Source organism: Balearica regulorum, chromosome 27 (genome assembly GCF_011004875.1).
Source record: "Balearica regulorum gibbericeps isolate bBalReg1 chromosome 27, bBalReg1.pri, whole genome shotgun sequence".
NCBI lineage: Eukaryota > Metazoa > Chordata > Aves > Gruiformes > Gruidae > Balearica > Balearica regulorum.
In genome coordinates, this window is record NC_046210.1 from 470,535 (window position 1) to 497,084 (window position 26,550).

A 26,550-nucleotide genomic window follows, 5' to 3' on the forward strand; every position below is an offset into this window, starting at 1 on the left:
CCCCTCCTGTGCCCCACAGCTTCTCCACCATCATGCGCGAAACAGTGAAGCAGTTGTCTCCAAAGTGCGAAGTGACCTTCCTCCAGTCGGAAGATGGCAGCGGCAAGGGCGCAGCGCTGATCACGGCGGTGGCCTGCCGGATCCGGGAGGCCGGCCAGCGATAGAAGGAAGGAGGTTTGCCGAAGAGCTTGGTTTCAGCAAAGCAGGACGTTTCCCCACCCCGTCCCTCCCTCCATCCGTACACACACACACACGTGGCCTCCCCTCGCAAGCAGACTCTTAGCTTTACTTGTTCTCTTGAGATACCACCAGTGGGACTGGAGATGCTGTGTGCTTTGTATAGAGTTGTCTTAGGAGTTTTACTGCATGCCATAAAACCGCGTATCAAGTAAAGCTAAAAGTGTCTTTTGGCTGTCTACCTACGCTTCCAGTTAGAGCCGGACCTGTTCCGCTCGCAGCCTCTGTCAAACACCAGCTCTCCTCCCCACGTCTCCTAACCACTCACATCTTCCCTAACAGCAGAGAGGATAATGCTAGAATAATTAAGACACTGCATTGTCACTTTACGGTAACCGGTACCTATTTATGTACGTCGGAGTCATAGCGTGTCCGTGCTGTAGAAAGCAAACCTCTTTAAGATTGGGCTAAAGACCTCCATTAGTCTTTTACCCTGATCAAGGCTGTATTATTTCCATGAAAGTCATGGTAACTCTTAAAGCACAGGGCGCAGAATTTCAACCGGCATGTTCCGAGTCTGCGCTGAGAGATACCAAGTATCTCTGTTGGTGAGCAATATTAAAGAACCTGCTGGATCCCAGTTAGAGGTGCCCCGTTAACTGCTCCAGCAGAGCACGTGCCTGGAAATAATTGGGGACTCAGGGTTTAATCCCATTTCCCGACCTCTCACCCGCACCCTAAATAGAGTGTAGTAATGTGGCATGTACGTATGGTTGTGTTACACCCCTGGAAACCACTGGCACCCTTCCCTGGTGCACGTGTGAACACAAGGAACCACCACCGAGATGGGTCGGTCTCTTCCCTGCAAATACACCCCCCCACCCACCCCAAACGTCGTGGCCGTGTGTCCTCGCTTGGCACGGTGAGTTGGTTTGCTTTTTGTCTGTGAAATAGTTCTGCGTCTTCAGTCTTTTAGGTGGCACCTGGATTTATACACTGTATATTTATGTTTCAAGAGATCTTACGTCTTTTCATGTACATAGTTTCGGGGGGGGGATTATATTGCTTAGTTTTGACTTCACCTTTTAATGTCGTTTAAGAACAGTACAGAATACTTATTTTCTTTTTTTCTTGTGTTATTTTTTTAATTTAATATTTTCTTGGGGTAGACTGGAGAGAGAGACCCAGATTCCTGAGGATGGTTGTACAAGAGGTTCAGGCATTCTGACTTTATCACCAGAACGAAAGGGAAACCAGGAAGCCAGGGATGCGATGCACAGCGGGGCCCTGCAGCGAAGCTTTCGGGATTAGGCTGGTTTTAACCTAAGGAGAGGTTGAATTTTTGTCCCCTTGCCCTGCCCAGCCTGCTTTGCTCTGGAAGCGTTGCTTCCTATTGCAGCGCGCGGTGAAATAACCGGGGGCTCTGCAGGGCCCCGTGTCTGAGCCCGCGTCCCTCACGCAAACGCTCTTGGGCCAGCAAACGCTCGGCACGGGCTCGAGCGCCGACGGTACGTGCGGGCTCGCAGCAAGGCGCCGGCAAAGGCGATCTCAACCCATTCGATGAGGTCAGCAGCAATAATCAGTGTCACCTCATTTCCATTTGGCATCCTCAGGGCTGGCGGGGAGCGTTCCCTGGGACGCGCGCGCCCGTAGCATCACTTCGTGCACCCGTGGCGAAAAGCAGCGATTAATTTTTGCCAACAGAAAAGCGGACGGCTGAGCTAAACGCTGCAGTTCTCTGCCTGAGCGAGCAGAGGTGTACAGAGAGGGGTGGGTATGTTTCTGTAAATATTTAGCAGAAGAGAATGAAATTCCAGTGATGTACAAAAAAAAAAATAAAATTAATAATTCCCATGAGCAGACCTTCAGTTTGGAGGATAGAGTTCTTGTCTATTTTTATGTATATTTTTATACTGCTTGGGGTAACCTCATTACCAAAAGTCTCTCTTCTATGTTGGGGGTCAAGTTCAGTAGCACAATTTTAAAGCAAAATTACTCTGGGCATTTTAAATGCTTATTTTTTTTATAAGCCTCAAGACAATTATAACAAATAAAATCTGACTGTGTATAGAAATAATGTAAGAAACCAAGTTTAGTGGAAGTTTTAGATGATGTTAAATAAATTTTTGAAAGACGATACAGAAATCCTCTAATACGGTACCAAGCAGTTGTGTGTGATTCTTTCCTCAGAAGATCAGCATTTTGCCTGCTTAAAAACTGAAACGGAAATGGTTTTACCTGCTGCACCGCGCAGAAGGTTGCATTAGCGGCTGTATTTTTAAACTCTTACCCAGCTGTACCCTTTTTGAAACATGCAGCGTTTGCATCAGTTAGTGAGCTAAAAAGTTTATACAACTGTAGTTTTGGGGGGAGAGCGGGAAAGCTTGGGACTACGGGCAGCTCTGCGTTTGTAGCTGATTCAGGCTCCAGTTCAGCAAATTGTTGGAGTGGGTGACTGAAAGGGCGAGAAGACGCCGTGGGTGGTTAGTACCTGGTTAGCAGGGAAGCGGAGCGGGTGACCTCGCTGCCCTGGTCCTTCTTTGCAGCAAAGGACGGGCTGTAACTTTACAGCGGCAGGATTCGCCCCGAGCTCGCAGGGTGGTGGGGAATTGCCAAGCGGTTTCTCCTCTCCCGCGATGGAGGAGGCAAAGGCAGCGCACGTTATCCGGGCCGCAGCTGCTTTTAGTCTGTCCCCCAGCATCTGGTCTGGGGGGTGGCGGCGGCAGCAGCTCCCTGGGGCCGACAAAGCTCAGGGACGCGGATCTAAACTTTCTGTGAGGTCAGGGAGGATTTTTGGCTGGGCCGGGCCAGATGGATACCCGCCTGGGTATCCTCGAGGCTCTTGAAAGCTTTTGCTTCCCCTTTGCTTTGACGCAGAATGAAGCAGGGTCGGAAACGTTCCCAGTTAAAAATACTTGAAGCGTTACAAGACACCCGTGTTAACCTGTGACCGCAGAGATGCCCACGGCTGTACGAAAGGTTTTGATTTAACACTGTGAGAAGTTTGTGCTCCTTTCTGTCTCAAAGAGGACTAGCACCAGCGATGTTTGCTGTACGGTCTGATTGTAACTTCGGTGGGGTTGTAACCTCACACCGAAATGTTGCCATGGGATGTTACGTGAATGTGTTTAAAATGAAGAAGGGAAGATTAAATCGTAACTATTGATATGAAGGGAAGATGAAATCTATTATATGCAGGGAGAGATGGACAGACTGATCAACTTGGCTTGCCCAGTCTGTCTCTCTCCCCCAGTAAGAAGCGCTGCTTTCTGGATTTAGGATGGCTTTTGTTTTGCTTGGTTGTTCCCACGAGGATGCATTTTCTTTGCGCTCCTGGTGTCGTGCCGGCACGTTCTTTGGCCACGCCGGCAGCAGAGCAGGGTCTTCCACTGTGTCAGCTGCTGTGCTGGAGACACTGACCTCCCCTCCCCGGCACTTCTCTCCTCCTTGGTACTTTGGACAGGAGTTTATTGTTACTGCTTTTTTTGAAGTGTATATACAAGCAGCAAATTGAGCCTTGCAAGAGGAATTTGTCTCTTTCCCTTCTTGGAGTCAAAGGCTGTGTAGGGAGCAGCGTTATATTCAGTCACCCAAGATGTACGAGGAGCATCCGAGAGCACCTTGGATGAGTAGATCTCTGGCCTTGAAGCTGCTCGGAGGTAGATTGACCTCGGTGCCTCTGTGCTGTCTCTTATCAGGCAATCCAAACGTGCCCGGGCTATCTGACAAGAGATAAGAGAGTGAAAAGGTTCAGTGCATGGGAGGGGAGCGAGGACAGGCATAAAACAATGACAAAACCACAAGCACCCATGCAACGGGCGACAAGGTACAAGACAGCAACAACATAAACTGAAATGGAGGAGCCTTTGTTCCCCACCTCGCCACAATTTCCTCCCCTCCAGCAGAGAGGAAAACGCCTTTTTTTGACAGATCATTTTTCTTGCTCTGGTAAAAAAGCAGTCACTGAAGGCAAAAGAGGCAATTCTTGATCACAAGGTAATTTGGAGTAAGAAAGAGTCAAATTATTTACCTTGTGATGTCCCTGATAAATCAAGACTTTCTGGCCTGAAGCAAAGAAAATGCATCTTCATGGGGGTGTTAGCTCCGTGCGGGGCAGGGGGAGTTAAATAAAGCCAAAGACTGTTCAGCTGCTAGCAGAAATGAGTGTCTGTAGATTCACCTGATGATGTCATTTTGTGTTTACAGTATTTATTTTTAGTAATTGACTGCAATGATATTATATATAGGCTTCCTTATTTTTGTACTTTTCATACCGTTTTCCCCGAGTGTGGTGTTGTACTTCTCAGCTCCCCTTTGCCACAATTGCTGCTCCTAGTCAGTGATGAATAAAAGAGAGAAAAAAACCAAAACCAACCACCCATTTTCTGGGGTAAGCTGTGATGTGTTTGGGTTTCTGTGCTCCTCTCACCCCTGCCCCAAGCCACTCCTCAGCAATCCCTTAGGAAGGGCACCTGCACCACTGCCCCATCCCAAATCCCCAATCCTGTCCACTGGGAAGAAGGACCAAAGCTAGGAAGGGACTTGTTTCCTTGCACCCGCAGTCCCTCCACAACCAGGAGGGCAAGGGCGGGCACAGGTAGGACGAGGACACCCAGAGATAAGGGGAAGGGGGTGTTAATGTCTGAAAAAAACCACTGAGATAAGTCTCATGTCAGCTCTCGCTCCAGAGCCCACATCCTCCTCACGCTGCAGGGTGGTGGTTCCCCAGTAGCAAGGGTGGGCACGCATGGGGGTCTGCCGGCCAGGGCTGCGCTGGCACGCCGCAACAGCCACCACGGGGGTCTGCCGGCCAGGGCTGCGCTGGCACGCCGCAATGGCTTGCCCAGGGCGAGCCGAGGTCCTGGGAACCAGCAGAGTGCAGGGGCAGAGCAGGATCTGGACCAGAACAGGAGGTGCTAAGCCCTCAGCACAAAGCAGGAGCCCCGTGACAGCTCAACTCACCACCAAAGCTCAGATCTGAACCCTGGCATTACATAAGAACTACCTGGTTTTTATGCGCCTGTTCTCTCCTGCCATTAACAAGCAGCCTGTATTTCTTTCCACATAGTCAACGACGGTTTTAAAGTCTTGGTACTTCTAGTTCAAAAAAGAAAAACTGCTTGCTTAAGTATCTAAATACCAAGTTTGACACTGTAGCAGACAAACACCTTAAAATGGTTCTGCTTTCTGCTTCCAAAGACATATATGAGGCAACACAGGATTATACAGAGGTGTATCCACGGGCTGAATCCAACAGCAAAAGCTATTTGTGGCAGAAAAGGATAGACGCCGGTGAGCAATCCACTTGAAATCTTTTATTGACAAGTCACCACGTTTTTCCATCTTGCCTAACACATTTTTATCCTTGTTATAAAGTACAAATGGTTTTTATACTTTTCTGACAACATTAAAAAAATAGGCTACTAAAGAGGCAAAATTCCCACTTTGAATCCAAAAATCCTGCTGTAAGAATTCAAAATTGCCATAGACAAACGTAAAACCCAACACATACAAAGAATGAATGCAGGGTACCTCTTACACTTGACTCACTCGTCAAACCAACTGAAAAGGAATCCCTTGTTCCCAGCTCTTACTTTGGATCCTGTGACCTTGCTGAAGTAATGTGAAGTTTGTGTTAACACATACAACTCAAAAGGCACTCAAAGGTCACAAGTTCCTGAGCTAAAACGGGATATATTCCCAATGGAACGATTAAAACAAATCACAAAAAACAACAATGTTTAAAAACTGGCATTTGGTTCATGTGAGTACATTAAGCGTTCAGTAGAATCCTAGCTGAAAGCCGCTGCTGTGTAATAGACTCAAATGATGGTGAGTACATTAGAGTATTTGCAGTACATGGAAAAAAATAATTCACTTATGAGCATCCTTATTAGCAAATTCACATGCTAAAAAAAAAAAAGATAATTTGCCACAACGTTAAAAAAAGCCCAAGAACAAGAAAGAATTGTATGTATATGAGATACAATAAAGGCTTAAAACCAAGGAGGTTCGAAAGTCCGTACAGTTAAATAACTAACAAAAGTTGACAGGCAATGCTTGCACAGATGTATTTGGCCCTAATGGAAAAGGACCACAAAAGTAAGCAGAACACAGATCTGGTATTTACAGATCAGTTATTAAAAACCCCCCAAAACACACTAACAAAAGCCACATGTCCTACAACGTGTGCTCAGGATCTGACAGGTAAGTTCGTAAGATGTAATTCACACAAATTCCCTATTTCCAATTTGGCTCAGTTTTCGCCCAGAAAAATAAAAGCATAACATTTCTCAAACACGGAATGGCTACTGTCTGAAGATGCAGAACAGAAATAAAAAACAAGAAATGGGATAACTAGTTTTGGCCTATATAATTTCTGATCTTCTCTTCAGATATGCATAGGAGTATACTAAGGCCATATATATTTGCTACAGTGTAAGGCCTTTTTTGTTGTCAAAGCTCTGTGCGTCAGCAGGGCATTTAACTTAAAGCAGGCATACGGAGTTCTAGAAGTGCTACTATATTCCACTGAAGAGGTCTCAGGTTTCTGAATTATCTGGCAGTGCCCCACTGTCAGCCTTCTTCTCTGGTGATGTGTACAAGAAGTTACAGCAGATATAGAGCGGGAAGATCAGGAGTCTGCTGTCCAAATTCATTACGATCTCCTCCTGCAAAGCAAAACACAGTGGACATTTGCATAGCAAGTGATGCTGTGAGAGAGAAGTAACATCACAAAGCACACAAGACTGATAGTAACAGTCATTCTATACATTTTAATTCCTATGTAATAAAAAGCAGAAGATAAAAAAACCCTCCAAGACAGTAATTCACCTTCCCCTTAAGCAAATGGCTTATCATATTAACACTGATAAGACATTCTCAAAATGCTTATAACTCTTTGACCCAGTGCTGCCAACCCTTCTGCATCAAAGCTAACCGATCTGTAAGAAACAGCTGAGCAAACTTTACCTTCAAGCACACTGGAGAGAAAGGAAGACTTTGCTGCCACTATCAATTTAGGGAGATTTAACCAACCAGGCAATCCAGAACAGTCTATGCTTTAAAGCAAATCACAGTTTGTTGGTAGGACTTTTTCGGTTTTACTCTAGGAACTGGTTTTGGGGTAGCAAAATTGAAATTTTATCCTACAGTAAGGATGGCATTTACAAGGAACAGTTTTCTATGTACTCACCATCTATGTATCACTGCTGATTAGGATTTAAGAAACTTGATCATCAAGTCTCTTGCATTCCTTACTAAGTTCTGCTGTCAGAGATGGGTGGAAATGGGCACATTCTCTTAAGAAAACACCACTCTTCTGAGGCCTTTATGTAGTTTTTTTAACAGTAATAAATACCTCCCTTGAATAATATGCAGACATTCTTTTAACTCTTCAGCTTACAATAGAAGAGAATCTTCAAACAAACTCTGAATTTGCCTCTAAATAAGCAGGAGCCTGATGGACATATTATTCAGACGGGTAGTCTCACCAGTGCTCCAAGTCTGGGAAAGCAAGCAGTCATCCAGCAGAACACTACACTACCAGCAGAGAGCTTCAGCAGCACCATGGGAACTAATTTCACCATTAATGAAATCTACTCTATCCTACTCTAGTTATGCTTCACAAATTAGCTTCATCTTCCACTACCTATAAAAGGAATACTTGAAATTCCACATAAGCAATGACAACAAGAACAACTACTCCTCTTCAAAAGCACTGTTGACTTCTCAGCATTTTTTTTTTCATGCCTTAGACTTCACAACTCAAGTTCAACAGCTCAAAAATCCACAAACATACCTGGTCCTTCTCAAGGGTTAGGATCTGATACCCTGTCGTTCTACTGCAAATAATTTTCCCACTGCTATCAAAAGAGGCTAGACGTAACCTAGGGATATAACAAGAGTTAAATTACGTAGTCTCCCATAACTTAGTTTTTCCAGCACAAAGAGTTTCTCCCAAGGAGACAGAATAACATTTTCAAACATAACTAACTTGGTGGCAACAAAATTTAATGCAAGCACAGATGGAGAGACTTAAGGTAAGACATTTTAGCATACACCACAGGGTCTGCCTTCTTGGTTACTGTTTACCTGAAGGCTATGTTTCTCCGAGGCTGCAGACTGACTGATCCACTGCATGGCTGATTCAGCGTATTCCGTTTGAAAATGATGTAACGATTTGTATAAGTAACAAGAAGGTCAAAGCCAAAGTTGAACCCAGTCCACCGCCAGCAGTACTGAAGAAGGTAAGTGAAAAAAAAAAAAAAAAGCCACACCAAAACAGTCTGAGTATTTGCTACAACATGAATGGTAAGTGCCACTTCTCCAACAAATCAAGCTTGGGAATGGGATTCTCAGCCACAGAGATGTGAGGTGGATTCAAGGATCCTTGCCAACACCTATTTGAAATATTAGGCATCTTGGCAGGCAACCCCTCACTTTAGAGGCCAGCCCTTGCAGACAGATGACTACACGAGACAAGCTTAGTATCAGCCACCTTCCAAACATACAAAAATACATTTAACACAAGTCGATCTAAAATACTTCTGTATTCTGCTAACTGGTGCTGTATTTCTAAGTAGCACCTAACTGCAGGTCCCATTCATGCTTTAAGCACTCCATGGAGAATACAACATCGTTATGTTAAGTGACTTCAGTGGGAAAAACCTCATGGTTCCTGTTTTCTCACAGGACCCGTTACCTAAAGACAAATATATGTCTATGGAACGCACAGGGCTTCTGGCTGTAACTATTACACATTTTATCTAGAAAGCTTCCTTTTCGAGTTAAAAAAAAAAAAAGACATCCATGATCGAGCTGTATTTTAACCACATGTGTTTTACAAGTCTCAAATGACAAGCGATGGCTACATTCCCTCCTTTCCCACACTAAAAGTTTTTCCAAATATGGGCTTGCTTGCAGCACAAAAGCACAATTAAAACATTAATTCCTTATTCATTGCAAAGACAGCAAGCGTTTTCATCCTTCTAGGGAGAACAAAATAATTTCTTTAACGTACCATCTCCATTACATCTTTTTGATGCAGTTTGACAATTAAGACCTACATGTTTTGAAAATACCTAACATGGCTTAGACATGTCAGCTATGCACAGACTTAGCCACGTGCCGTACTTACATCACCATCCTTTGCAAGTTTTCGACCACACCTCATGCTGTTTCCTTCCAGTTCCTCTTTATTTATTTCTTGAGGCCTACAAGAAAAGTGCACCTTTAAGGACACTTAAACAGCTTTGTACGGTACTTTAACGTGGGAAAGGTGAACAGACCTGAGTAAACTGGTCTGACCATACAAATGACCCTTCTCTGAGCAGAGATTGGACGAGATGACCTCTTCAGATCCCTTCCAACCCAAATTATCCCATGAACTTCCAACTACTCTACAAAACTGCAATATAAACCTCAGTTAGGTAGGACTTTTATAAAAGAATCTTTGCAGATAAGAAAATAATAGTTGTTGCAATTAAATACATTCCTCAATCCTCCTAAAAAAACCAAAGTCCTTTTTAAAAAGCAGTAGTCCTGACTTACCAGGCACAAAGATAAATGAGTGCTACTGCTAAGGAACAGCTGCAGAACTCTGCAGAATAGCAGGGCTAGGAAGAAGTGCCCACAGAGACATTGTGAAAGATTTCTCAAGGGTCTGGTTACACAACTTATCTAAAAAAAGTTTACCCACAGCGATCGTGAACTGCAACAAGTTGCTTGATTCTGTCATCCTATACCAACATGAACTTGTTTCACCCAACAGTTTTCACTGGCACTTCAACACGGAGAAAAATCTTGCAGAGCCAGCATTAAGTAAAATCAGTCCCAGTGTTCCAGAGGTATGTTACTGACTTAACTTTAGACATGATTACATCATTAACCAAATAAGCAACCATTGCCAGAAAGTCTTCAAGTTACACTGAGGACAAACGCTTAAAGTGAGGATTATGAATCACAATGAAAGGCAACCCCCACACGCAAGTTAAATTATAAACCTGTAATATCAAACAATATACTTCCTGCTATACAAGCAAGAAACAACGCAGCATCTGTTCTCTTCCTACTGTACACACACCACAAGAACTTGCGGCTACAGCTTTTACAAACAAACTCAGCCTGTGGTCTTCTTTCCCCCCGTTTCTGCAAAAACCAATCCTGGAAGATGAAGTATTTTATGAATAAGTTAAGCAAATAAGCTACTCATGCTTAACCAAATTCACCCAAGAACCTCCCGTGTGCTTTTTTCCACATCTTCTAGCTGAACTGGTTATGTAGCTAACCTGAATTCAGTAATGGTGATAAAAGCTTTATTTCTGTTTAATTAGTGACAAATTTCACAAACATTAGTACATAATGTTCAGACAGACATTAGTATTCCCCCCCCTCAATTCCTTAAGCAGCCTCAGAAAATGCAAAACTTCCAGCTTTAACCACTTACACTGGCCTACCATACGCTTAGCGAACAGTCAAGTTATTCTATTTCATTCTTAAACACTGCCGAAGAGACTATTAGAGTAGAAACGATTCCAGACATGGACTTGAAAGATCTGTCTCACATCTGCCACAGAACAAATGTTTAATGAAGGGAAAAAAAGTGATCCACTTTAGCACAACAAGTAAACCTTGAGCAACTACAGTTCAAAGTCACAAACTTCCATATTACACTAAAAAAAATTCTGAAGTGTAAAATGTTTAGTCCTTTTAAATGCAAACTACCTAAAGTAGAAGAGAAACATTTTTTCCTCTCTAAAGTCATCAACACAGCAAACCACATCACGCATTTCAAAGCAATGTTATTTCCATGTTGGTAGTCTTAGAATGAGCAGGTGCAATTATGGTATGCACCAGGTGGGATATGAAAATAGAGCCTTACTTCAGCTCACTGGGACTCGGACCACATTCTGCTCAGCTTACTAAGTTTGCATCCTTATCTCTGAGGGAAAAAATGTATTAAGATACTTATACAGGCAGGAAGCGTGAGAGGAAGGGCAGCAGATCTGCATAAAATAAAAACCGGAATTCTTTTCTTTCAGCTACAGGTTGGTCATGTGTCCAAAATACTGGTTTTAATACAAAGGAACAGTTGCATGTCTTCCCTTCTAAGACATGAGTTACAAACCACAGGCATCTTGGTGCAGGGTGATACTACAGCTTGCCAGTAGAAGACAGAAGTGGTCTCAGGACTTCAAATAACATTTATCTTCTCAGAAATTGCGTGCTATGGACTAGCAACATTACAACTGAGCTGTGTATAACTACAGGGAAGCACTCCATGCACACGTGCGCATACCTCCCCACCACCTCCCTCCCACACAACTCCAGAGAACAGCCTGTTCAAAGACAATTAGTCCCTTATTGATTATTAAACAAACGGTAACCTGGATGCCACCTTGAACCATTAAGTTTGTAAACTACTAAAGTCAGAAGCTAAGACACATTGAGAAGAAACACTACATGTCACCCACCTCTTACCATTGCCATTAATGAAAGACTTTGGCAACGAACACCAGAATAAGAGGTCCGGGCAAACAGAAGTCTATTGTTAAGTAAAACTTTCTCTGCCTGAGATTTTCAGTTTTAGCTGTCTTAGAATAAATAAATAAATAAATCCCACATTGCAAAATAGAAAACTAGACAAGCAAGAAAAATGTGGAAAAATACTCTGCTCATTCCAAGAGTCACTGAAATGATCAGCATTGTAGCTGAATATGAAAGTTGATCTTTTTGAAAGCTTGTACGAATCCCATCATCTTCACTTCAGTTTTGTATGACAGCTTACTTTTTCAGAAGCATGTATATCTGATGGCTGACAATTAAAGTACTCTCACTGCATTACAGTGAACCACCAAAAGACATCAAAAATAAGCAAATATACAGTCTTATCTTACAACAGAATTTTGATGACTATGTTAATACTCACTTTCATATTAACTATGGTTCCCATACGAGCTAGAAGGTAACGCACAAAGCACGATCATCTACTATTAGACACATCGATGACAGCATTAGAAGAAAAGTCTTCCCCAGAAAACAACAGTATTAGAAACAAGCTATGACCACACAACATTAATCTGTAGGAGCTGAGATGATGAGATTCACAATTATGTACTTTACCATTTTCTAAAGCACTGCTGTTGACAAAGAGAACCACTTCTTAAAGATCTTGACTATTCTTAAGGCCAAAGTCTGAGTTGTGGGGATTTTTACGCTATTACATGTTAACATCAAAAGGAAGTAACTAAGGAAATATTTCCTATATAATATGCATTTGAGCCATGGAAGCTACTGCCACGGGGTGTTGGGGCTAAAGCAGAAGCTGTTTCAGAACAGAACCGTACATACTTAAGAACAGATCTGTTGGTGGTTGGTCATTCAGTAACGATCCAGCCAAAACCTCCACCTGGAAAACCCTTAAATACTCACTGCCAGAGAAGCACACCCAGAGAACACTTAGTCTTCACTTTAAAGGAAGGTGGGAGATTTGTAACTGTACTGCTGAATGCTGCCACAGACTGCGTGGCTTTGGTTCGCATCAGGACAGCGGTCCTTAGCTTTTCAGACTGCAATTAATAAGTGAAGCCTACCATTGCAATTGAACACGCTCATCTTCAGAACGGCAAACGCTGGGCTAACAGAACCGATGGAAGAAAATAAAGAAGTTGGTTTGCTAGTTTTTGAAAGGTAACTAACATTTTGCAGCTTCCTGACCTGACATTTATTCTGCACAAAGTGCACTAGGAGAGAAGACAAAGGCAGGAACCACTCCCCCAGTTGCACTTTGCCATGGTTTTGGTATTTAGAAAGAGATCATGGGACCTGGCTCAATGCAACACGGCAAAAAGCAAGCAGAAGGAAGGGAAATAGTTTGCAATCACATGCATACATGTAACATACATTAAATCAACATGCCTCGCTGCCCGAGCCATCACCACCAACAACCCTTTTTGGGCGCAGGCTCAAGAAACCCAACTATGCATTTTACACACACAGACACCAGTTGGGGTGTTACATGAAGTACAGCTACATGCAAATCTTTGAAAGGGCACAGAAACAACACATGCATGCCGGTAGCTGTCATGGGATTTCCTCAGTGGCAATGCAGTGCCAACACAGTGCAGCACGTGGTCTAGGAAGGAGGAAAGATAGGATATAAAATAGGAGAATTACGGGAAGAACAGGGTCTTAGCAGTGGAGAAGTATACACTGCCTGTGAAAAGCTGGGGGTGCCGGCAGTGGAGAGAGTTATCAAACATAAACACTGGATGGGGAAAAGGCTGTGAAATTAGAAGGGAATGAGGCAAAAACGTCACAGGATGCCAAGCCCTGCTGGGTGCTGGGCCCTCGCTCACTGCCTGGGAGGCTAGGATGGGAGAGGCAGGGACAAAGGTTAGCGTGGAGTTATCCCTGCATAAACAAAAAATGACAAATTGCCTTCTACACCAATACAGTTGGTTACATTGCACCACAACCTCTTGCCCACCTAGCCCAGGGAGGATGGAAGCAGGACACAAAAGGCTTCTTCTCCATCTGCAGTACTTTTCCTAAAATCCTTAAAATGGAAGGCTAATAAGTTACTCTTTCACAGCCTTAGCACATCTTTCAAGGCAAAGTACCGGTGAGAAGCATTAAGCAATGTAAAAGGAAATACAGACCATCCCTCCCCAGCATTTACCTCTGGTGGCATTATACAAGTTTTCTAGAGTTCTACTACTTAAAGGATAAGAGATTGGCCAGCTCAAGGGAACAGACGGCTCCACAGAGAATAACAGAGTTTAAAACCACTGAAGTATGATTCCCCCCTTGCTGCTCTTAATGTAAACTCCAAAGGTTAATCATGTCAGAATTTATATGAGAGGAAGGGTTCTAATTTAAGAAAGAAATAAAGGAAAGCCTGTAATATACCTACCCAATATCATTGTCTTGTTCTGCTCTGAGCATGGCAAACCACTGCTGTTTGTAAACAGAGGACAGCCATTCTAAAATTAAAAAAAAAAAAAAAAAGCTTGGTGTTGTCTTTGGAGCTGGGAATGGGGATGTTCATAAACATTTGAAATATAGAAATAAAATGACATTGAAATAGTAAGGTTACACTTATTAACTGGAAGGCCTATGCAAACCCACCACCTGGTAATGTGCTTGTGTTATTCATCGCCATGTCTCAACTACAGAAGCAGCAGTACAGATAAAAATCAACAGCTAACACTAAGTAACTCAGGACTATATTCGTCTTAGCAAGCATTCACAATTGCCAGAAGTGATGCAACTCAACACGTTTTCTCGGTGCGCAAGTTCTGTTAAGCCAAGGAGCTTGTTAAACAAGCTCTTGGGAGAAGATGCTGTTTTCTGAATCCCCTATGGGATTCTACACAAGTTAAACAAGAAGCAAACAGAATCAAAGGATAAAGGAAACAGTAACTTATCACGGATATGGCAAAAACAAACAGAAATTGTTCCCTACTAAGAATAATCATAAATCATGTCTTCCTCTGAGAACACCATAAAGATTTTATCAGCTGTATTAATTTAACAGTTGCAACCAAGAGAGAAAACAGAACAAAAACTAATAGCTTGTAAGTCAGTTACATAAAAGGCATCACAGGCACGCAAAAGCACAATATGTAAGGTCTTAGTCAAGACAACTGAGGCAAGTATGCAAGGTCACGTACAAGAACAAACTCTATGGAGGAATGAACTGGGACGATAGGAACAGTGAGAACCACTGTTACTACGAAAACAGAACAGGTAGTTGATGAATATGATAGAAGGGAAAAGTGAGATCACAGTGCTGAGATCGCCTCAAAAGTGCCAGATGCAAAAATTAAAACCAGCTGTTGCCCTACTAACTCTAGAGTTGAGATTCAGATTAACCAAAGTACAACAGAAGGTATAAAAACTAATTAATGGAAAACTACACAGGTGAGAAACAGAGAATGGATGTGCTAGAAGGAAAAAAAGAATTTAAAAAAATCAGGAGGTAGATATGTACACATATAAAAATCGAGAAGATGCTCTAGTTCATACATCATATTTAAACTGTAGTTCATCTGTTAATTTGTAAACATTAGGAGGGAAAAATACTACTTAGGAAACGTTCAGAAGTTAACAGGTAAAACAGAACAACAAACACTTTGCTTACACACAGACACATGTATTTCTGTCTCTTAGATCTTTTCTATGCAAACAAGAACAGACTCTCTATTGTGAACTCCTACCACAGTATTTCAGTTTTCTCTTGCAGGTCCTACGCATACACAGGGTACAAAAAAAAAAAGTTACACCATTTCTTTCAACTATTTGAGATTATTTCCTTCTTTACCTCCTTGAGAACAATTTCCTCTAGACTACTCTCAAGGTCTTACACTGTAATACAAACTACCCAGCAATTTCCACAGTTGTAGACTCTCTCAGGTACGATGCAATCACCCCAAAGATTGGATGCTGGCAGCCAATAATCGGTTCAAAAGTGCACCACTAATATTTATCTAAGCCTCCTTTTAAATGATGAGCAAGAGTTCCTGATCTTAATGCAGCTTTTAGCTAGAAACTGGTATCAACAGATTACAAGGGCTATCAAACATTAAACTCTAACACCACTTCATCACACACACTAAGGTCTCCACTTGATGCTCTTCTTCCCTCCCAGTTCTCTTGGAATTCAAGCTTTTTTAAAGAATTTTAATTAATAATCAGTGGTAGAGCATAAACATCAGATACTCTTCCTGCACTAATCACGCACTCATTGTCATCACCCTACCTTTCCCACTGTACGACTACAAAGCGACCAAGCTTATTTCAGCATTTATCACAGCTTATGAACTGGTTAACTACAAAAGAGTAAACACTTTGCTCTCTAAAGCCTTGTGAACTATGCGAAAATTACACATTCTTTTTCAATAAGCATAAGCAAATCAACCTCAAAGTTACAATTAATCTTGTAACAATTTAAGAAACGTTCTTTCTCTGACAAACGTAGATAGAAGGCTTCTGGGTTTGAGTATAGGCACAAAATTTATCCAGTGAAGAACACTAAGATAAGGCTGTCCATCACAGTTCTGGTAAGTGGTAACAACAGCAACATTAAGAGAAGGAAATCCAGTGTAGTGGTTTGCAACATCTGATCCACATGCTGACAAAGCCACTTCACAAGGAAATAATCCACATTTCTCCCATGTCATTGTTAAATTAACGAGCTAAAGGGTCATTCACCCAAAGTTATCTTATTTTTTATTACAAAATGAAGATGCCTTTGCACTTTGATGATAATCTGCACCAATATCAATCTTAATTAAGATGGATTATATTTACTTTGTACATCACTTGAGTATATAAAACATCACATATCAAACATCAGATGTGTTCTTCCGGGATTTTTATACATAATATAAAGTTTTATCACTTGCTCAAGGTCAAAAACTGCCCCATCTACTGGACATAACCGACCAGACCCTTCACCCAAACCGTAGCCCGGCTCCACACAGCGTCTATAACGCACTGCCTCCACCTGCTGTTCACAGAACCCTTTTAAACAGACATTTTGAGCACGCGATAACAGACTTCATTTGTATTTCACTTTGTCAGAACTAGTGCAGAAGACAATCTCTTCTCCACCTATTAAGGCATTAATTTAAACTAGAACTGGGTGTTTCCCTACCAGTACATTTAAGCAGTAGTAGTTGTCCACTTTCACTCGAGACCAAAAGATTTCTCAGGAGGAAAGGACCCTACCCCCTCCCCACAGGTACTCCCTCTCATAGAGTCTCATAATTCTGCTTCTGACAGCTGCATGCTTCGAACATTTCAAAGTGGGAGAAAGAGGTGCTCAAAGTTATTCAGACATTATGCTACAAAGAGCAACTAAACCATTATTTCTGGCAGAGACAGGATACAGCAGTACACGACAGACAAATTGAGTAAAGTGATGCTCACTGCATCATCTTAATGGCAAGGAAAGTGTTTTAAAAGCTAAAATCTAACAATTTGATCAGGCTAGTAGGCTTCAGAGGAAATACCCCAATGAGTCTGTTTTGGCATTATATCATTGTCTTGACATCTATGGTGGCATGAAAGAAAAAGCCAATATGAGATGAAAAAAATAATTTTAATTTTAGAGGAAGATATCAGTGTAACTCAAGGACAGGTTAAATATTTATGTATGGCAAGAGTCTAAAATGATCCCCAAGGCTACAAGTATGGGCAGATGACAAGAACACAGATGCCAAAAACTTACAAATAAGAGTAATAAACAGCTCAATAAAAGCAGTCTTAATTGACATTTGGAATTACAAATCACAATCAGACATCACAGACGCACAGACGAACGGATAGTTATACTGTGGATGCCTATTAAAAATAAAAATCAAAGCTGTGTACATGAGAGCTAGGGAAAAAAAACCTGTCAGAGTTAAGATGCAAAATTCAATGCTAAGATTCAACTATGATAAAGGACACTGAACAGAGTGAAATATGGAGCAAGGATACCAGGAGCCAAATTCAAAGGCAGAGCATGAGAAGTCCAAACACTGTTAGAAGGAGCACAACTAACCCTGGGGAGGGGAAAATAAAAACACATTTAAAAAAAAAAAACAAAAAGGAAGAAGGAAGGGCAGGTGTTTCATGTGATAAAAGATATGAATGAGAGTGGAAAAACATTTTCAAGTGAGAGTCCAGCTTGATAACTCACTTCCAGTCTTACACATCTATCAGCAGCCAGGTTTACAGTTTCCAAGCAAAGACCAAAGCCTGTCTGTGAACTCAAACTTCAGTAGCAAGATGAGAATGGGGCTTTTTATTTTTCAGTGATAACGTAATATGAATAGCAGTAATCTATAACAACATCAAATGGCATTTCACTCTCTGGGCTTCAAAAAGCACCAGGACCTAGAATGAGGATGTATTTTATACAAGTCAAAATGCAAATAAAAAGACAAGAGTAGAATAGGTAAATATCCTATCTCCTCCAAAAATATCCTAAATATCTGTAAATAACATACTTGTCTTTGAAGATGGGAGAAGAGTTCACAGCATCTTGCACTCTGGTTTTCATTTTCAGGGATTATTCCAAATCCTATTAAAAACTACCCAGCTCTTTTTAGGAAGACAATGGCTAGAAAACAGCTGAGCCACAGCAAGTTTTGCTCTCCTAAAAGGAAAAGGTTTTTTGCATGCCTGGGGCTCTGGGGTCACTTAAACACTAATAATGTACTATGCATTGATTATAGAGTATTTCGATAAACTGACTGATCAACAAAATGCTTATCACACCTATGTGCATGCCTATTAAGACTGATACGCATGTAAATTTAATATTCAACTTCTGCTGGATCTTCAGCCACAATTCAGACGCTGGAGATATACACGTGAGCGAGAAGACCAGTAAATGCACCGAGATCTTCCCAATTACTCTAGTGTAGGACAGGCTAGGAAAGGCACTCAAAACAAAAGGCACACCAAAAAAAAAAAAAAAAAAAAGCTGAGCACTCACTCACCTGAGGGTATTAGGGAATCTCTCTCAATAATTCTGGCTGATGCCAAGTCACTGATGATATACTGTAATCTCAAGTGTGTGAACACAGACAGGAACGCGTTCCCCTGTTCTGATTCCAGGAATGCAGTGTCATCCTCAAAATCTGCAAGACAGAGCACCTGTATTACAATTTATTTTCCTAAGTTTTTTTCCAGACCCTGTATTTGAGATTGAATTTTAACTTACTGATTAGAGGAAGTTATTATGGACAGGCAAATCATCTTTTGCAGCTAAAATTAAGAAATTACTTACATTCAAATCCTTTCAGCTAAGTGTTAGACCAAACTGTTCCTCTTTTGAAATACACTAGTGCCTTCCAGTGAGAAGGCAACAAAAGCTTATCCTAATTGAACAATAGCAAAAGCAACAAAGCAAAAGCAGTGACCATATCTGCTCACTTGAAAACACATGCATGAAACAGTGAAAAAGCCATCAGTGTTGAGAATCTGATGCTGAGGACTGTTGGCAGAGGCAAGCCTTCCCAGGGAAAATGGGAGAGTTTGGAAGCAGAGGAAGGCTATCATATTTTACTTCTAACCTGCGTCTTCCCCAATCCAAGGGCATGCCAATTAACCCTACCTTTCCTACGCTTGGCAAACCAGGCATCAGCTTCAGTTAAGAGTTGTTTCAAAGACCCATTCCAAGAAGGCACTAGCTGAAGGAACATCCACTAGGTAAAACAAACAAACCAGTGAATTAATTGAAGAAGCTTGCAAACAAGTAATACATGCATTATTAAAGGAACATTTTCATAATGCATTGATTCCTACAAAGAATACTCTATTAAATACTTTCAGTAAATATCAAAAAAGGCCAAAATTCTGATTGCGTTACAAATCAACTGCTACTCAGGAGTTCAACTTCATAAAGCAAAGGGTCGGGCTGGGGCTAAGTACCTTTTTGAGAGCAGTATACACGTCCATTTCCACTTGCATTACAAATAGGTTCGAAGAGCTAATCAGCTGTTTCATGAGGTTTATGCTGGAAAAAAATAAGTCATAGGAGTTCTATAAGAGAGCATAGACAAAACCAAAAAAGCAAGCTAGGTAACAAGCAACATCAATAGCCTAGAAAGTTACTTGTAGCGAGCTATATACTTTGGAAGAAATTGTACTTTGTCACTCAAAGTTAACTGAAGCCTGAATACCTGAGTTCTTTGAAGAGTTCAACACTCTGGTGAGTCATCAGGTTATTCAAGAGCCATTCCAGGCACCTAGATTAAAAGCAAGGAATTACTACCTTCGTTTTTTTCTTATCTATGTCAACATTCCTGCAGCAGGTGCTCAGGCTCACAAAGCCTGATTAGGTACCACATGATTTTGAAATATTGCTTTAACCCGAGACATGAATACATAAAAATATGAAAAAGAGTTATTTCAAAACCATGAAGTTTACCATAATTTTTTTCAAACTTTTCTGTAGCTCAAACTTGCGTTTAGTTTCTCTCAGGGTACAGTGAAAGCTAAATTCAAGGTACCATCAATGCCACAAAAAGCTCTCAGAACACACTAATTCACAGCAGGAGGAAGCAGTTCGCACTAACCTCAGCATTCTGCTCCCAAATCCGTAATTATCCCTCCACATTAAGATAAAGTTAAGCTTAAGTTCAGAATATTAAAGCAGCTTTGCAATAAAACAGTCCATGAGCACAAGAATTATTTCATTGTCATGCTGAAGACCAAACCTATTGTCTTTATTGAAGTACGTTAGTAATTAATTTATTCACAGCACAGGACAATCAGTCTACTATAATCTATTCTGTTTTTAAGGTAACTGATTATAGTAGAAACTGGAAAACTAAATACGACAAGCAGAGCCCAAGTCAGATAGCTTTAAAAATAATTAGCTTGGGCATTATTTTACTGTTTGCAAATTCACAGTTTTAATTAGCAAAGTACAAAGCAGCTTGGAGAAAGTAAGTCTTACTTTTTCTTCACAGAGTCTAACCCGTATGTCCCCGCTGAATTATAATAACCACACACAGTTTTTGCATTAATGGTTTCCTTCATTGTTTCACCACATTGCTGGATTAAGCCATCCTGTGGGGAGGAAAAAACCCACAAATATTCAAAGTTTTAATTTCCCAATAGGAAGCGTCAAAGATTGTGCAGTTCATGCAAATTTTCATGCCTGAACAATTACCAAAGTCACACACCTTGCAATGATCCATGCTATGCTGTCTAGAAAATTTAAACCAACGTTCCTCAGAAAAATAGATTTTTCTTAAGAATATATCACATGAAAGAAAACCTTAATGAATACCTTCAGGGTACAACAAATGAGCTGTTAAAACATATTTTACTCTACTTCTAGATATGATTCTCAACACGGCACTTAATATTACAACTGAGTCTTAGTCATAGCATTTTTAAATAAAACCACTGCTTCATACTTGGGTTTTTCCCCGCTTAGTCTGAAAAGATGATTCATTTCTCTGGGTGAAACAGTACACGTGTGTGAGTGTATTATGAACTGTTATCTTTATCTGAAAAGAAAGCATTAAAATATTGCATATTTATTACTTACAAGCTGCAGCATGCAGGCTGCTGCTAAAAGTGCAATCACTCGACTGGGTTTTATTAACACATCATCTCTATATAGGGAGCCAAAAGCCACCTGTAGAGCTGAAAAGAGTACAAGTGTCAAACAAAAGATAGGACATTGAGCACGGATAACTAAAAGAATCCTTAAATATAACCAAACCACTTGAGCGCACACATTCTCTACAATTGTATTTGCTCTGGATAAAAAGCTAGTATTTACCAGCCCAAGCACACACACATAAACAGAATACAAAACATGGCATAAACCAGCAAAATACAGTTCTTTTCAGTATTTAAACAAAATACTCATCTTAAAACAGCCACCAGGTCACACCACAGAGCAATGTGAAGAGCAGTATAACTAAATAAAAAGAAGCTAAACCTCACGATCCTTCTCTGCCATCAGTCGCCAGTATAATGTGATAGTGCTATGATATTACAAATTTCTCTGCAATTCTTCTGAAAAACACGGCTTCTTCACTCCATGGTGCTTGGAACCACGGCAAAATGCTCTGTCAACTCATATCAGTCCCCTGCAAGCATTCCACTTGGTGGCTTTTCAAGACCAGACAGATGAAGGTGTGATTCATGGTCCGACACTTGGGTCTCCACGAGAGTTGCATACACTGATCTCAAGAGTCCCGATGCCAAAACAACAGGACATGTGGTTTCTTTTCAGCTTCCCAACTCAGAGGAACAAAAATGAATTCAACTCTAGTGGTGTTGAATTCAAGTCAGGCTCAAAACTGAATGAGGACAGAACTCATTCTCTCAAGTTTCTTATTTACTACTTCGAAAATTGTTTTTTAAAAAATCAGTTATTTTCTGTAAGGTTCAACGTAACCTCTACCCTCAGAGTTTATGTTAAAATAAAAGGTTTCCACTTACCTTCTATATCAATATTTTGGTCAGGAATCTCCAACTCTATAGTGTTCATGCTAGATTCTTTCCATGATCCGCTGAACATACTGGAAAAGTAGCCTGACTATATAAGGGAAGATGAGAGAAAAAGAACTCAAGTAAGATATTCCATTCAAATTAAAACTCTCAAAAGCAGCACATGGAATGAAAAATCGTTAATATTTACCTTTATGCAGAACAAAATGTATTAAGGGAACTCTTCACAAGCTAAAACATTCTGACATACTTGAGAAAGGGCTAATTGTAGTTGCTCTATTTCTGCAAGTGAAAGCGTGTATAGAAAATTTGGACTACACATCTAATCAAAGTAAAGAGCTTTAAAGGGCCAGAAAAGCCATATAAGCTCTTTTCCTACAAACCACACCACCAATAGGGATACAAATAGTCCAAGAATTAAGTCCTTAACGTTACCAGTGGAGAACAAATCCTGCAGGCATTAGGGAATGCCAGTTTGGGTATTGGGGCGGGGGGGTGGAGGGGGTGGGTGGGAATAAAAATCAACAGAACAAATAAGAGCATGCAAGACATACAAATTAATGTACAAGGTTGTAGTCTCATACCAAGGACACATACACATACACCATTTATGTAAATATACCTTTTATTATAAAGTGTAAGGCATATAAAACTAGAATTTGATAGGTTTCCATCCAAATGGAGTGAAATATACTGCTCTACTAGGATTCATGATTTTCCTTCTCAGCAGCAGATGTGCCCATTATGAGATGCTATCACTCACTGAAGTTTACCTGAGAGATCAAAAAAATAAAGTCTATTTGTATAGTACCGTATTCCCTGACCTCTTAACTCAGCATTTCAACTCAGGGCAGCAAATAACATAAAATCCAATTTTGATTTGATTACGTAAATATCCTTCGGCATATCCCCTAACTATGATGACATACACCACACTACTCTCAAAGCCAGGACCTTATTAATTTTACCAATCTTCATGAGGCTACCTTAGCTTTGCCATGCAGATCGACTCCTCAATTTCATGACAATTTATCATTTTAGTAAACAGTATCAGAAAAAGGAAACTGTCCATTTCTCAGATCTGCCATTCACAAGTAGAGCAGCACCTTACTGTCATTTATCAAACTAAGTGCAATAACTTGAGAGACTAGGGAAATAGAAACATTCTGTCTGAGATAGTCTGCTCAACAAGGCAGAGGAGGAGTTGTAATTTCATTAAAAGAGTTATTTTTAACCTCCAAAAATAATTTACCTATAGTAAAATAATTCCAATTATAGAGTTTGAATTGAAATAGAAACCTGACTTAGGAGCATGGTTAACTTAACCACAAAATTTCATCTCACAAGAACATCACTTGTACAAGGCCCCTACAGAACAAAATCGCGATTTTCAACATTTGTTAAGTGATTAATATTCAATTTTAGTCACCAATCCACACTAAGTTTGAAGGACTAGCTTCATAAACTCGAGACACAGCCACAACAGAATCACGACAATTAAAAACATCACTGCCAACACCAGTCTAAGGACGAACCAACAACGTGCCCACCCTGTTCATGCTGTACAACGTAAGTCTGACTGTACAACCCACTTATATCCTCCCTGTGTCACAGAGTCAAAAGTGAGCGGACAATTAAAGCTGTGTCTGCCAACTGTCCTCCCCAGTCAAACACACCACTGTTCTATCCAGAAATGGCTGCCACTGGCCAATCCTTGCCTATACACAACCAACCTTTCTTGCTCTCATTTTATTCTCTTTAAAAGGTTCTAACACATGTAAAATAAAAGACACTTTCCTACAAGAAAGCAACGAAATTTCCCTCGCTGTTGCTGATGCAAGTAATTGCTGTACCTGCACTGGAATCGTGGCATTAACACAACAAGAAAAAAAAAATAAATCAAGAATTCGCTTCTACCACCACTTGTTATGCCAGAGAAACTGCATTCAACCTGCTGAGCATCTCACAGTGACACCTTCACCTTCTAACACATAAAACTGCTTTGTGTTTGACTACAGCTAAAGAAGAAGTACGTACGTTTTCAGGTATAGTACCTGATGTTATTTTCTCTTCTCATGTCAAACAAATTGCTTCCAAGGTTAGCCTCCCCCTTTAAAGTTAACGGCACAACTGAATTAGAGATTTCAAGACAAAGCCATGGTTTCTCCCCACTTCTATCACAGGAAAAGTAATAAAGAGAACAGACAGTAAAGACAACAGTACCTCTTCACTCCCATAACACAAAGAGTAACACAAAGAACTTTACCTCAACACAAGCCCACAATAAAATGCTTGTAGAAATAGCATCTTTTTTTTAGGAACGGACTAAGATTTATTCCTTTTTAGAGAGCTTCTGTGCGTATCTTCCTTGTGCCGCAGCAAAAAAGCGGCAAGAAAGCATAACAAATAGAGAGGCCAGCTCCAGCAGCTTGCCTTTAGGTTCCTACACCTGAGTCCCAATAAACAGTAAAATTGAACTGGGTTACGTGCGCTTTACAAATCCATTCTGGAAGCGCTTTCTTTGCTCTGCAATAGTCTTAACATCACAGGACACTCTCAGCCAATTGTTTTGCAAATAGAATGTGCTCTCAGGATGTCAAAAGACAGTTTTCAGGACTGTTTTCACAAAGGATGTGCCAAGATTAAGATGAGTAGATTAAAAAAATTAAATAGCAAGAGATAGAAGCAAAGAAATTTTTCAAGTACAGCTATACTTCCTCATATTACTATCAAAAGCACAACACGAATTGTTTAATTGTTTGCATCCACGGAAAGTGTGGTGAGTCAGAAATATAATGGGAAAAAAAAAAAAAAAGAAGTTACACTTAACATTTACCAGATACTCTTTTATTAAAATACAGTATCTATTGCAAGTAAGAAAGAAGCCGCTTACCTGACACAAATATATCTTATGCAGGTTCCACTCCTCTCCCAGAGCACAAATTTTGATATCACTGTTCTCCCCATTCAAAAACAGAGTCTGATAAATATACTTGGAAGTGCTTTTCAATTTTTTCCTATATAAAAAGGCAAACAGAGGCACACTCCTTTCAATTCTCCCATTACAGAAGCCACACCAAGTATAAAGCACTGGACAGCATTATTTTTCTCCCCATAAGGGACTGACTGCCCCCCTTGCCGTGTCCCCATGACTTCCCCACTCTTGTTTACTGCTGCTGGGACCTTTCCAAAGCAAACAAGACACTAAACCCCTGCCCCAGGCCCACAACCAACCTTACACCAAATCCCCTTTCCCTCCATCTCTGCCCGCCCCCCCCCGGCTCCTTCACGCACGACAGGCCCCTGAACACCGGGCTCAGTCCTCCAGTGTCCCAACCACTGTCCCCATAACCCACCCCCGAGCTTGCCGGGCCCCTCAGCCCTACACAGCCCCTTCTTATGCCCGAGCACCCCAGGGCCAACGCGACGGCCCCCGGCCCTGCAGCCCCCGGCCCTGCGGCCCCTTCCCACCGCCCTCACAGGCCCACGGCCGTGACTGAAGCCCGCAGCCCCCTCAGAGGCGGCGACCACCAGTTCCCCCCTCAGCTGGCCGCGGTGCAGCCCGGACCTGCGGGGGGTGTTGAGGAGACGCTCCTCCCGCTCGGCCTCGCCATCGCTGTCGCTGTCACCGGGCCCCTCGGCCCCACCGCGCTTCCTCTTGCCGCCCCGGCCGCCACCGTCCCCGGCCGCCCCATCGCCGCGCGGGAGGCCCACCCGCCGCCTCAACACCCGGCTGCTCAGCGAGCCCATCGCCGCTCCGCCGTCGCCGCCGTCTCCTCATGGGGCCGGCCCGGAGCGGAGCGGGGCCGGAGCGGAGACGGCGCTCGCTGCACCTCAGTGACGGCCGGCGGCGGCCATTGCTACCGCGCCTCTGCGCCTGCGCCGGGAGGGGAGCCAGGGCGCAGGCGCAGCCGCTCCTACACTCTGCGCATGCGCCGGGGCGCGGCGCCGTGGGGGTCTCGGGGCGCAGCGCTGGGGGGTCCCCGGGAAAAGCGGCGCTGCAGAAAGCAGTGACGTCACGCGCTGCAGCGCCCCAGCGTCATCACAGCTCTTGCTTAGCGGTGGATGAGCGAGAGGAGCTGTCCGGGTTGTTGAGTTACAAGTGGGAGCAGCAACAGCGATGCAGCTGCAGTGGGGCGCAGGGCTGCACCCCCGGCTCTGCCCCCCGACACCGCACGGACACGGGATTGTTATAAACCATTTCCCAAAGCGCTGCTGGAGGGGGAATTCCAGCATTGCCACGCGCTGGGCCCACAGGATTCGCCTAAGGAGCAAGAGATGTGTCCCCCCATTCCACCACCCCCCGGAGCCCTGGGCACCCCCGGGCTGAAGGACCCCCCAACCGGGGCTGAAGGACCCCCCCCCGGCTGAAGGACACCTCCCCCAGGCTGAAGGACCCCC

The 26,550-nt window shown here is 42.2% G+C and overlaps 2 protein-coding genes across 3 annotated transcripts in view; one reads left to right on the top strand and one right to left on the bottom strand.

The window, feature by feature from the left end:
- Positions 1 to 2,337, top strand: part of LOC104638278 (hexokinase-2) — a 27,290-nt gene extending 24,953 nt beyond the window's left edge. For both annotated transcript variants that reach the window (XM_075736668.1, XM_075736669.1), the window contains one exon: positions 20 to 2,337. In XM_075736668.1, the coding sequence (XP_075592783.1) occupies positions 20 to 164 (145 nt within the window). In that variant the 3' untranslated portion in view covers positions 165 to 2,337. The remainder of the gene's footprint in view (positions 1 to 19) is intronic.
- Positions 2,338 to 5,477: 3,140 nt separating this feature from the next.
- Positions 5,478 to 26,023, bottom strand: GMCL1 (germ cell-less 1, spermatogenesis associated). The gene is made up of 14 exons (XM_075736677.1): positions 25,718 to 26,023; positions 25,043 to 25,166; positions 22,141 to 22,237; positions 21,236 to 21,333; positions 20,636 to 20,748; positions 19,857 to 19,922; positions 19,606 to 19,690; positions 19,289 to 19,379; positions 18,672 to 18,812; positions 14,093 to 14,162; positions 9,317 to 9,392; positions 8,272 to 8,417; positions 7,979 to 8,066; positions 5,478 to 6,848 (listed from the first exon to the last, which is right to left on the bottom strand). Exons 1-14 carry the CDS (start codon positions 25,897 to 25,899, stop codon positions 6,720 to 6,722), a joined length of 1,506 nt encoding a protein of 501 aa, XP_075592792.1. The 5' UTR covers positions 25,900 to 26,023; the 3' UTR covers positions 5,478 to 6,719.
- Positions 26,024 to 26,550: the final 527 nt, after the last annotated feature.

Excerpts from the sequence above, each read along its gene's own strand:
- GMCL1 (XM_075736677.1), bottom strand. The coding sequence starts at position 25,899 with ATGGGCTCGCTGAGCAGCCGGGTGTTGAGGCGGCGGGTGGGCCTCCCG. Across the intron at positions 19,691-19,856 it reads GAACTCTTCAAAGAACTCAG|CATAAACCTCATGAAACAGC; the intron begins GTATTCAGGCTT and ends ATTTTTTTCCAG. Across the intron at positions 19,380-19,605 it reads TGTATACTGCTCTCAAAAAG|TGGATGTTCCTTCAGCTAGT; the intron begins GTACTTAGCCCC and ends TGTTTTACCTAG.